At 38.3% G+C, this 12,779-nt stretch overlaps 1 protein-coding gene across 13 annotated transcripts in view; it reads left to right on the forward strand.

The window, feature by feature from the left end:
- Positions 1 to 12,779, forward strand: part of CCDC148 (coiled-coil domain containing 148) — a 68,280-nt gene that overhangs the window by 38,033 nt on the left and 17,468 nt on the right. For all 13 annotated transcript variants that reach the window (XR_014585981.1, XM_083841701.1, XM_083841702.1 and 10 more), the window contains one exon: positions 11,829 to 11,969. Coding sequence is in view for 12 of the 13 variants with exons in the window: in XM_083841701.1 (XP_083697827.1) it covers positions 11,829 to 11,969 (141 nt within the window). In the remaining variant the exon portion in view is untranslated. The remainder of the gene's footprint in view (positions 1 to 11,828; positions 11,970 to 12,779) is intronic.

Raw genomic sequence — 12,779 nt, forward strand, 5'->3', positions numbered from 1 at the left:
TGTCAAAATTGTGTGGGCCAACTTGCACATTGATGAGCAGGTTTCATAACTCAGCGCTTTGCAGTTTTAATATGTTTAGCTTCACAGAAGCCATCTTATACCCAGTGGCGAACTACAGGACAACCTGTCACTGTCTTGCATACTGATTTGTCCTTCTAACTTCTGTAAACTAGCTGTGAATCAAGGTCATTTAATCATGTTATGAATGGGATAGCGACAGAATCCAGGTCCATCCTTGTGTTGACTCTGTGATGTGAAGAGTGAGAAGCAGTTTAAAAAGAAACAAAAAACAAAACTAACCCACCAAACCTATCTTAAGAGAAAGCTCTCTGGTATGAGGCAGAAAGAAGCAGAACAGAAGCATGCAGAGGAGTAAAGTGAGGAAGGGACCGAGGAGATGAATGAGGCAAAATTAGTAAATAAGGGAAGGCTAAGAGATCATGAGCATGGGACAAGATATTCAACAGGCCAGGAGAAGGATAACCTGGATATTCCCTTACTTCTATTACCACCTGGCTTCCTAAAGTGAGCTCTTCTGTTGGCACAGCAGGCTGGGTGATCTGTATTTCACTGTCTGGAAAAACAACAGTACAGGAGCCAACCCTCTGGGTGTCCAGGAGTAGATGTTAGCAAGGATTTTGAATGCTTGGTGTTAGTTGAGAAGCTAGAGGCCAGAAATATTTTAATCACTGTATCACAGAGCACAGACAGCAGGATGCCTGATCAGCATGTTGCTTAACCTGTTGGCGTGAGACAGTAACTCATCAGCGCGGGCTTCTGCACTGCTACCACCACTTGAACTAAAATATGTCAACAGCAATGATTCTTTCTAAATATTTCTACTTCATAATGCTATTTAGTGTGGAACCCTCCCTGCTAAAATTGAATTTCTTACCATAGCTAGTACCATAATCTACTAGCTTACTAGCAAGCTAGTAACTGACAGATTTTTGCTTTTTTTAAACATTCATGTCAGTTCATAAGGTTACTGATAATATAAGAAAAGGAAAATGGTGTGTATGATGCTTATAAAAAAGGACTTTCTAAATTTAAAAAATGATGGCTATTTCACATTGTTTTGATAAGCTTCCCCCTCCTCAGCCCTTGAGTAATATTTTAGACTCCAAGGAATTGTTCTTAATATACACTTCAATTTTTTTCCCTTTTATGAGTTCTAGTGTTCACACCCTAAGGCACCTGTCTCATTATCTTTCCATTTAGGAATATATGCATACACTTTAATCTTATTTTATTTCCAAGAATAACAGTCAGTTTTATTTCGATGTGTGTGTGTGGAGCGGAGCTGATTAGTGCAGGTTTGTTTTCTTTTCTGATACAATTATACATCACAAGCAGGTCTATAATTCATCCCAGTGTCCTTGGAGGCTTCAGCTTTGAAGCAGAATTTGCCTGTGACTTCCAGAGTCCTGGCAAACAAGTCGTTAACTGGAACCATGAAATGCCCACTGCATAAGTGTAAATTTACTCTTCAGTTCCCATGCTGTGAGTACTGTATGGCTGAGAGCTGTTGAAACTACTGCACATGGGCATAACGTTACCAGTAGGTTCAGTGATTCCTAGATGTCAGACTTTTTCTGCAAGTCCAAACAATCAATAAAGAGTGTGTCCAACCATCCGTTCCTATGAGTGTCAGGGTTGCTGTGCAAGTGCTGTGAACTTGGTGTTTCTGTCTCTGTAATCATTCTGTCCTGGAGATGCAAGTGTTCTGCAACATGTATTAATTTTGTTTTCCCTAGCACCCAGCAGAAAGTCTTAAAAGTGTGAGTGGTAAAGGTAGGTTTTGTAATGGGAAATTGTGGGTGAATGCAAGCAAGTCTGAAAATACTTTTTTTAATGAAATTCACTGCTTTTCAATACTCATTGAATATACGTTTCCTTATAATCAGTTACCTCTGAAAAATATACATATATATATATGTATATATAAATACATAAAGTTCTGTAGCACACAGTGCTGCTGTCTTGTTCCCTTTGGAAAATATTTGAGTCCAAGGGATTTATTATGTCATTAACCCAAGTGGAGTTTGTGCTAAACTTCTATCAAACTTAATAGAAATTATCTGGGTAAATCCTTGGTAGACTAGATCTTTATTTTATTTTATTTTATTTTTTTCCCCACCTGAGAATGGAGTTGCTCAGGCAGGAGACATAGATCAGCATGTGCTACTTTCATCTGAAGTATTAATGACTAAGCTGTATTGCAAGTAAAAAGACTGTGCTGCTGGTAGTGAAAGTCACCTTCTTATGAATTTTCTATGTTAATCTTCTAGTGGTCTCAGTTTGACTTCATTTTCTGGCCAGTGCTATAATAGATTTAAAAAAAAAAAAAAGTAATGACCTCCTCTTGTTTGGAGAAATGAAGTTTGTCAAATTTTAATATATCATCTTCATTGATAGGGTGATATATCCAGTAAAAACAGAACTGAGAATATCGTTACTGAAGACTTGATGTTGCAATCCTACAATTCGTTTAGCCTATAGCCTTTTGTCACTTTTCCTAATCACCTTTTACATGTGTTTTGCTTGCTTCTCTTTCTCAGAACACAATGGATAGCTCTAAAATGGCCTTTTCTTTGTAAATGGAAATCCTTGGGTCACCAGCTTGTTCTGAGGCTGCAGTCCTTATCTTAAAAATATGAAAAAAAAAAAAAAAAAAGTCAAGGTCGACATGATTTGAATCCAAACTGGCAATTAAGAGGGATTTCAGAGGATTTTATTTTTTTTCCCTTTTAGTTATGACTTCCAGTATCGACTATCATGCATGTTAATCTTATCGGGAATCCTTGTGTAGAATTTGAATCCTATCTGCTTGTTTTATCTGTGTAGCATTGCAGCCTGCCAGAATACTGTGCTGGAGCTCTGCATAGCCATTCTGAGTCACCTTGCCTCCCAGTCATTCTGCGGCCTTTTGGTTTGTAGTGTATTTTTGCTTCAGTTTTCAAAGGATGGTTTTATTTCTTGCATGACCTTCACTGTACAGGCCGTCTTTACACCCGTCAGTTGTCCTCTGTTCCTAGTTGTCCAGCTCTAGGTAGTTTAGCTGCTGGAAGGAGCTTGGTGCCAAGTGCCTTGGTATCATCCAAGGCAACTTAACCTGCTTCTAATGTAAGCCAATGTTTCTTGAAAGAGAAGACCTTACATGGTGTAACATTAGCTTGTGTTAACATAGTGGGAATTCTTAAGGAAAATCTTCCCAAAGTTTTGTCATTAAAAGATATATCTGTAGTATTAAGTACATGCTAAATATGTTATTACTATTCATACTTTAGAGTGAAAGAACTAATAAATTATTTTTAGTGGTTTGTAGTGTACTTTACATTATTGTAATATGCAATATTGAAATAATGAACTGAAAATAGATTCATATGTATTTTCTTCAGTGCAGCAATTTAATAATTCACTTGGCAAGAGCTCCGCTAATAATATATGAACTGTGAAATGTACTTGAAATGCCGGTTGTAATTAAAAACCTTCAAAACTTAATGTTGGCAGTACTTTTACTGCTAAAATGCAAGTTTCTTTTTGAAACAGGCAATAGGGGATGCCATTTTTAGTGTATTTTTAGTATTAGTTTAACCACTAGGATTTTTTAGTATTTAAACAAAACATTTACTGTTGATACAGTAAACTCTACCATTCTGATTTTGTACTAGTAGGAATGAAAGAATGCAATCAAGAACACATGAATTTTTTTGTGCATTCTGTGGTCCAAAATTACTACCTTAGGGAATCAGAATTATTGTTCAGGATTGTTTTTGTTCTTATGTTCTACATGATGTTACCTCTGGAGGAAAAAACAGATTAATACAGTAGGTTTTCTTGACAAGCCTATGTTGTAGGAACCCTGGAAATTGAACGTCAGGTAGTCACTTTTAAACAGCAAAAATATTAAATTTGTGGAAATGCATGCCACTGAGATTCCTCAACTACTATGCTATGCTTCAGTGCCTGCCCTTTGATGCTGTTTGGCAGCAGCGCCCAGAGGCTCTCAGATAGGATTGGGTTCCCACAGTGCCGTGTTCTACAAACACGCAGTGAAGTTTAGTTTGCAAGGTAAATACAGATGCAGATTTGGTTTCTGTAAGAGGCAGTCCACCATATCCTTTGTCCGTCATAAGTGAAAGTAGTCTAGCTCCTTGTTTTTCAAGCTGTGACAATATGAACAGGGGAATCTTTTCATTCTGGCCTGTGCCATCTTCCACGGGTGATTGTCCCAAGAAGTTCCCTTCACAGTCAGTCTGGCCCACAAAATAAGGTGAGGCTGTGGGACTAGAACTAATCTCTAGCAGAAGGATGATGTTCAAACGTGGTTTAAAAATTGAAATACTTTGACATTGGACTCAGTTGTTCGATACCTAATTTTTGGAATTTCTTTCATAACAAAACATATTAATTTGTCTCCGCTCTGTTAAGAACGCTTTATCCTAAATTACTTTAACGCTTCATGTGGGGAATACATGGCATAGTGCCAACCTACTGAATAACATTTTACAAATATTTTGCAGACAGCCTTTTTCTGCTGTTACCAGCTCTTCCTTTTTTGTTGAAATAGCTAATCACTTTTTAAAGGAGGTGACTCCTCTTTCACCTTACTGAAAAGGCATGGATTGGATGAATGTGGGATGGGGCCGTGATGATGTAAAATAACATCACATGCTGCCTCCAGAAAAGAGTAAATGCGTATCGTGGGGAAGTATAATATAACAAAACTTTCCTTCCTTCCTTCTGTCATTCTTATTACCTACTTCCTTGATCTGCAATGGGCTTATGCATTGAAAAATATTAACTAGATTAGATAAAAATGGAAAGCAGATTATACCCACTAAGTAAATGGGTGTATTTAGTAGTGATTTAAGGCAGTGTAGATAGATAGCACTGTAGAAAGCAGTGGAGATATGAACTGAATTATTGGTATAGGGTGGTATATTAGTTCCGTCTGAGAAACCTTTTTACGTGCTTAATGTTCTGTTAGCTAAGGGAAGTTGTATATTTGATGCTTGGTTATACTCGCTTGTTTGTATGAAACCAGTTGAAAATCTAGATTATGCCCTAATATTGATTTCTATCTTGAATCAAAAGTCGTTAACAGACGAGCTATTTGCATAGAGGTAGGGAGAGATTATGGCTTGTCGTAAGATATGTGTAACATATGTGACGTGGAAATAACTGCTAACCAAAATGAATGAATAAGGAAGTCTGAGCTGTGTCTAGACTAGTTTTAGTATCTCTACTGTTAGAGGCTTTCCTTTAATCAGTTGTCTTTGTGACAGACTCTGTTGGTACAACTCCAGTCTCGGCATCTATTTACAAATCAGAAGTTCCCCTGAAGTTTCAGTTAACTTAAAGCAAGATCAATTTAATGGGCTCACCATGCTAACTAATGGCTGAAATCAAATAACTAAAAAAGATCTCTGGTTAGTAGATAACTAATATCTGGAGAAGATCAGTAAAGCACCAAGAGGATTCTTAGATCTGGAGGAAACTGAAACTGCAGTGTGTCTTGAGCCTGCTTACATTGGCACTTACTGCATTATTGTAGAGAGCTTAAAAGGAATGTGAAGCACGATGTCGGAGAACGTAAGCTTAAAGCATTTTTTGTTAGATGACTTGACTCTGTTAGTTCATTTAAGTTCAGGATATCTCAAATAGTGATATTATTACAGAAGTTTAAATTTCCTTTCAATTCCTCAGCAGTTTATTTTAGCTCCAGTCTAAGTAGCATTCTGGCAGATTTCATTTGTTTTGTTGTTAGCTTTTAAAGCTTTGTGAATATATTTTTGTATCTGTTTTGAAAGTGATGTGGAAATTACTGTATGTTCTTTCACATTCATTTTCAAAACATTTCTGCTTAAGTTTATTAGTGTAGTAACAAAAACACTTTAGCATTTTATTTTAGATTCTTATGCTGCTAAAACGCATGAGCAGACTGCTGTCAAAATTGCTAAACAAAAATTTCCATTTAGGCAAAGACCTTGCTTGGAGCACAGGTTTCACAGTGTGTGGGAGGTTTCATTCAGATATTGCAGCTAAGCTCCAGAAAATGGGGTCTTATGAAAATTGACAGCTTCCCTCTAAAAGTCTCTTAGGTGGTTGTCTCGTGTAACTCATGCTATTTCTATCACTGTTCCGTACTTCTGTTTAGATGGATGGTTTGAAATTTTAATTAGCTCTTTTCGTCTTTAAAAGACGTTTAGATGTAGAGCTCAGTGATATGGTTTAGTGGAGGCTTGTTAGTGTTAGGTCAGAGGTTGGACTCGGTGATCTTGGAGGTCTCTTCCAGCCTAGATGATTCTGTGATTCTGTGAAGTTCTTCTGGACCATTCTCTTGAAAGCACTTCCCTTAGTACTTTCTTGCTTCAGAATATTGTACTGCTATGGATTTCTTTGCCTACCTAATGGTTTTCATATTCGTGTGTAGCTTAGAAATTCTGTAATCAGTTTGCCATTCCCTCTGCATGATTTAGACCCAAAACCCACTGGCTTCCTCTGTGGGATCCATCTGGTAAACAAAAAATGCTATATAAGAGAGGTTTAGGTCATTTATCCATTTTTCATTTTTGCCATGCTGAGCAATTTGTTTAGACCTCATCTAGGGCTGAATTTGTTATTAGTCAGAACTGTAGAAAACCCTGCAATAAATGTCTGAATAAGTCTTATCCCTAGTACGTGGCTGTTCCTTCCCTTCCGCGGTTCTCTTCAGTGCTTAGACATCACTCTCCCAAGAAAGTGTGTTGGATTGTCTTACCTGCTTTCTTTCCTGCTTTTTTGGTAGTGCCCCTACTCTGAACTACACCACAGTAATCTTTGTTTTGCATATTCCTCAACAAAATACACTTCCGTTATGCTAAACATAGCTAAACACACAATCCTTTCTCACGCCACTTAGTTCAGAGGGACTAGCATAAATCTTAGAGCATCCACTTGTCTGTTTCATGTTTCAACTTTTGAACAAACTTAGGAAATAATGGCCTCGTGACAGGAGAGAAAGACTTGAGTCTTTCAGAACTGAGTGTGGGAACTGGTGCTGGAAAGCAATGTAAAGACTGAACTACAGAGAAACTGTGTTCCTCTTACACCAGGGCAATTCTCTAATATTAAAGAAAAGACAGTGGGCAACAGAGAAGACATTCCCAAGTGAATGTTTTTAACGCTGAAAGAGTGGTTTCAAGCGGAACAGCTATGGTGTCAAGGGATGAGAAGACGGTGGTTCAAACAAGTCTAAAAATGAGGATGCTCATTTAATTTTTGTGATGGCTGGATACGGGTCCTTGAATCAAAAAGTGTTTTGTTCTTTCTTTCCTACTGGAGCAGCTGCAGTGGGGTGATTGGAGTATTTCTCATATGAGGAGAGGCTGAGAGAGCTGAGACTGTTCAGCCTGAAGAAGAGGATATTCAGAGCGGATCTTATCCACGTACCTCATCCACCTGAAGGGAGGGTGCGAAGAGTGTGGAGCCAGGCTCTTCTCAGTGGTGCCTGTTTCCAGGACGAGAGGCAAAAGGCACAAACCAGAACACCTGAAACTACATCCATCTGAGCAGAAGAAAACACTTTTGTGCTGAGAGAGGGTGGTTGAACACTGGTGCAGGTTTCCAGAGAGACTGGGTAGTCCAGTCTCAGTTCTTGGAGATGCTCAAACTCTGATTCAGCATGATTGTGGGCAGCCTGCCGTAGCTGACCCTGCTTGAGCAAGGAGGTGGGCTAGATGGTTTTGAGAGGTTCCTTCCTATATCAGCTAATCTGGTTTTTATTTTTTTCTGCAACCTGGAATAATTTTAACTTTAGGCATGGTTTCATATTTCTTTGTGCAGAATAAAGAATTAGGATGTGGGAGATCCACGTTCAGCTGAGGGCTCACAGTATTTGTGATACGACAGTCTTTATTAATAAAGTAATTTTAAATAATTTAGAAACTATTTGGAACATACTACTTGAATTCATTAATGTATTTTGGATGACCAAAAGTGCGATATTACTGGGGGGTGGAGTAGGGTGTTGAAGCTATATACAACTAAGGAAAAATTTTTGCCCAGTACTTTTTTCAATAACCTGTTTTGAGGAAATTTAGGTAGACGATTCATATGCAGTATATATTCAAGTAGGATCAGTCATATTTAGTTCTGGTTTATGGAAAAAAATATTTAATGCAGATGCTTAGAGCTATTTATATTACAGTACTTAAGTCTAAGGGCCAATTTATACAGTATTTCTCAGTAACAGAGACTTACTTTGGGGGGGGGAGCGCTCTGTGCATCCCACAAGTGTCCAGTGTGCTCCCCAGATCTTACAGAAACTTAACATACTTACGTCTCTGACAGGCTAAAGGACTATTTTTTAAGATTTGCCTTTTTTCTTTAATTTTACCACCACCAAAGAAGCTCTACTAAATATGTCTTTCATTAATTTTTTTTTTTACTTATATACCCAAGATATAAGATTCTGCTAAGATAGCATTTTCAAAATTCTGAGGAGAAAGATCACTTATGAAGAATAACATCTGTGCTAAGGAATACAGCAGTAATATTTTAATTTTTTCTTTCCTTAGTGTACGATTTTGAATTTCAGTTCAAAAGAATTTTGTAAGAATAGCTTAAAAAAAAAAATATTTCTATGCTGACTGCCTATGTTACTACACACTCTCAAAATATGCAGTTTTCCCCATTTATGTTTCCTGATTGATCAATTTTGCATATTTTCAGGCATCCCTACCCAGCTGCAGTTTCCATGTGCACACATTTCTGTTCCCTCCTTGCAAACCACCCCACTACATTTTTCATGAAGTACTATTAATGCTTGTTGACACAGCTTATCACTGTTTCTATCCTAGTGCCCCATAAAATAATAAGTAGTGTTGCCCAAATAAAGTAGAGGGGAGGGAAATAGAGAGATTTGGGTTTTCAAGGTCTTGTGCTTTTTTTTCTACTGAGTTGTCTACATTTTCCTAGCCACAGGGAGAGAAGTGAGATTTCAGAAGGTGAAACACAGATATTAACAGGCTAGCACTGAGAGTTACTTTTCTTCCATTTTTGTAACTAGTTTAAAAGTTTAAGACGCTCACCTGAATTATAATCCCTAACTTTGGGAATGGAACTGAAGCTGGAAAATGTTCTATGTACTCTGGGGGAACAACAATGCAAAGGAAAGTTGCTTGGAACACCCCCAAATTCAGTAGTTTTTATTAAAACATGAACACGTGCTAGTTACTATTTATATTTGGGTATGGTAGCAAGCTACATTGTACTGCTAAAGATTAAGGAGGACAAAAGTGACTGTTAATCTATGCACGTGCATTAATTACAGGCAGAATATCTCTTTAACAAGTTATCTTTGAATCTTTTAATTGAGAGAGAGTTTAATTTTACAACCACCGAGGCCTTTCATGTTATTACCTTGCCTGCCCTATAAGAAAAGCCATATCAATGTTAAGGCTGTTGGGACACTACGGAGAACGAGAAGTGTTATTTAGGCAAAGTGAGGCAGACATGGCATCGCTCAGAGATGCCACTGGCTGAGAAACTCACTGGAATTTGAAAAATCTTCCACAAGCATGGAAGAATTAATGGTCTGCGCATACAGCTAGTGAAACGCAGTAAAGATGCTTATACTTCATTTGTATGAAATATTTCAGAATGAAAGTGCTTACAATAGTATAGAAAACCAGGCGAAAAATGTCTGAAAGGGCTCATTTGTTTGAGGAATACGGAGGTCTGTTAACACTTGAGAAATCCATTGCAAAAAGAGCTGGCCAGCCAGCAAAAGGAGATGCTGTTAATCCTATTGAAACCGGCGCATAGCAGATAAGCATGTAACTGCTTGTGACAAGGCTGAGGTAAGTCAGGGATCCCTGCTGACTGCGAACAAATGCTTGAGAACTCTGCAAGTAAGTCACTACCTATTAACAGCTACTGAGGACGTGTCTTGTTTAGCCAATATATAGTGTCCGGGTATATCAACAATGGATTTTGGCATGTTGAGCTAAGGGGTCCGCTCCATCCCCTGACAAACGTCGGTAGCGTGCAGCAGCCTGTTAAGATGGGTGCTGTGCAGCACCACAGGCTGCTCCGTGCGCTTCGTGAGGGGTCTGGGAGTGGCTGGGCAGATGTGCAGCAGTGCATGCCTCCACTCCCGTGGAAGAGCAAGTTGTCAGGCATAAGATTATACCCCCACATCATGGGGGGGGTACCAGGGATACTAGATTCGCCTTGCGCAGTTTGAAAGCTGACAAAAGGTGAAGGCTCTTTCCTTAGAATCCGTTGCTTTCGGCAGCGTTCTGGTTGGAAGCTAAGTGCTGCCACGGAAATGCCAGAGTTGAAGGATGTGAATGGCCTCTGGTCTGTTAGGGTTGGTCTTCATTCATACAAGTTGTCTGAAAACATATCTGTGCATGCTTGGAAAAGCTAACGTGTAATTGTGTGTCCTGCTTTATTGTCTTCATGTTTTTCATTTGGCTTGTTGCTTCTGTGACAGGCAGTTCTAGGGAAGCGTGAGGCAGGATGGGCTCTTCCAAACTAAACAGCTCATTGTCTGTCACCAGACTGCAAGGACATCACCCCCAGAATTTTATTCCCACAACACACGTTACCAACTAGGTGACAAAAAGTGTGCAAATGAGGTTTTACTTTTTAGAGAATGCCAGGTTGTAGACACAAGGGATTTTGAAACAGATGCTTGGATGTACCAAAACAGAGTTGCAATCTAGGGGTATACTTTCTAGTCAGACATTAAGACCAGTCATAAGCATACAGGGCAAAGTGTAAAAAGGAAACAGTGATCAGCAAGAGACAGCTCTGTGAACTCTTACTATTGTGCTGGCCAGAGAAAGCAAGCTTTATTTGCTTCTAACAGTGATGGTCACATGGAGCTCCCTTTCTGAGGGGTCTGTCAGCCTGTAGCTATTCAACTGAGCAAATGGATGGAAAAGTTGTGGGGCTGGAGATGGAAATGATGGGTAGTCTTTGTGCATTTTGCTCTTTTTTAGTCCTGAAGCTGATTTGTTAGCTTGCTCCTCAGTTCTCTTCCTCTTTAAACAGCTACTTTACACCCACAGTGTTAATACTTGTCCTGAATCCACATTTCAATCTTTTTTTTCTGGTTTGCTGTTTTTATGATTGATTTCACTTTTCCCTACTTGATGCATGATAAAGTACCTGAACTGCAGTGAGCAAGTAATGCGCTTACCGTAGCCACCCCAACTCCAAGGATAATTACAGAGGCTCAGGTGATAATTCGTCAGTTCTCAAACTGCAGCAGCTTAATCATGATTGCGTGTCCATAATTTAAGTTAGAGATGGCAATGACCTGATTAGCTGCATTTTGCTTTGAACAATAGTAACTCTGTTCCCATTCAGTTTGTACTGGCAGTACCTGTCAGTAACTGGTAGTAACATCTACATTGGGAAATAGAAGTACAGGATACCCTACCGCCCTTAGCAGCCACAGTGACATAGATTCTAGATCTCTTCTTTTAAAGAAAATGACAGGTTCATCAAGAAATTAACATATTATTGAAAGTCCAAGTGCTAAAAGGGAATTTAAGATCTGATGTTACTGAGATTCTTTTAGCAATTTTACTTAATCTCTTTGCACGTGGTTTTATTGCATAATACACCAGTCAATTGTGAATTAGATTTTAATATATGAAAAGATAGTGCTAACTAAATGGTTCTATATTGCTCATAAAATTGCAAATTTTGTTTTAGAAAATGATCACATGGGTTTCCGTAGCAGTCTCAGTTTTGCAGGATCACAATATTGCACAAATTCTACTGCACAACTGTCTAAACATAGTCTTGTCAACCTTTTCTTTCAGGTTCTACAATGGAGAGCGCAACAGGAGGAGGTAGCTAAAGTAGAAGCTGCTATAGCTGCTAGAAGAAAAGAAAAGGAAGATGAGAAAGAAAGGCTACGGAAAGAACAGGAAATGATTCACAGAGCTCTGGAGAAAGAAAAAGTATGATAAACTTTTAAGCATTTTTGCATTTGCTAATATGTACACCTGCTTTTAAAATCTTTGACTGATCTAACTACCTTGTGTTCTTGTAATGTATTTAGTATTAGTGTAGAGATTAGCAAATGGTTTGAGCCTTGCTTCTGTCCATTTCAGCTTAAAGCCTGCCTGTACTTGCACATCTGTTACTTTATGTTCCTAAAAAAAAAAAAAAGCACACACAGGGACAGTGTTTGTGACTATCTTGATGTTGCAAAAAATTTGCACAGAGGCTAATTCTTACAGATCTGTGCTTTTTAGTAGTGTGGCAAGGACTATGAAAGCTTCCAATGCTGCAGTTAAGTATGCTGCAATGCAGCAAATGAGCCTTACAGTATGTTGTCTGCAAGATACCGCACTGCACTTTGCAGCAGAAGGACCTTAAAAGTGAGCCTGAAGTACAATGATAGTATTAACCACTTCACGATATCAGAAGTCAATATAACGTTATTCTAAGTACTTACATGGTGACTGCTTGGGAAATGGCGTTGATGCAAAAGTCTAAACTTTGTCTTAACAGAAATTCAGAAATCCACTATAGTGAATATAAGGCTTTTAGAAAATCAAATTGTCACTTATGTATCTCTGACTTTTTTATTTTAAGGATATGGCACAAATTCAGGAGTTTTTAGTATTAAAATTGTACCCTTTGTTCTAATTATTTTTACACTTAAATCTGTCTTGCTTAGAGTCCACTTATGGAATATATGCTAAGACTGCAAAATTATTTCTGGAAAAAATAAGTAGGAGAATATTATGGATTCTTTTTTCTGT

Source organism: Anser anser (assembly GCF_964211835.1).
Source record: "Anser anser genome assembly, chromosome: 6".
NCBI classification, from domain to species: domain Eukaryota; kingdom Metazoa; phylum Chordata; class Aves; order Anseriformes; family Anatidae; genus Anser; species Anser anser.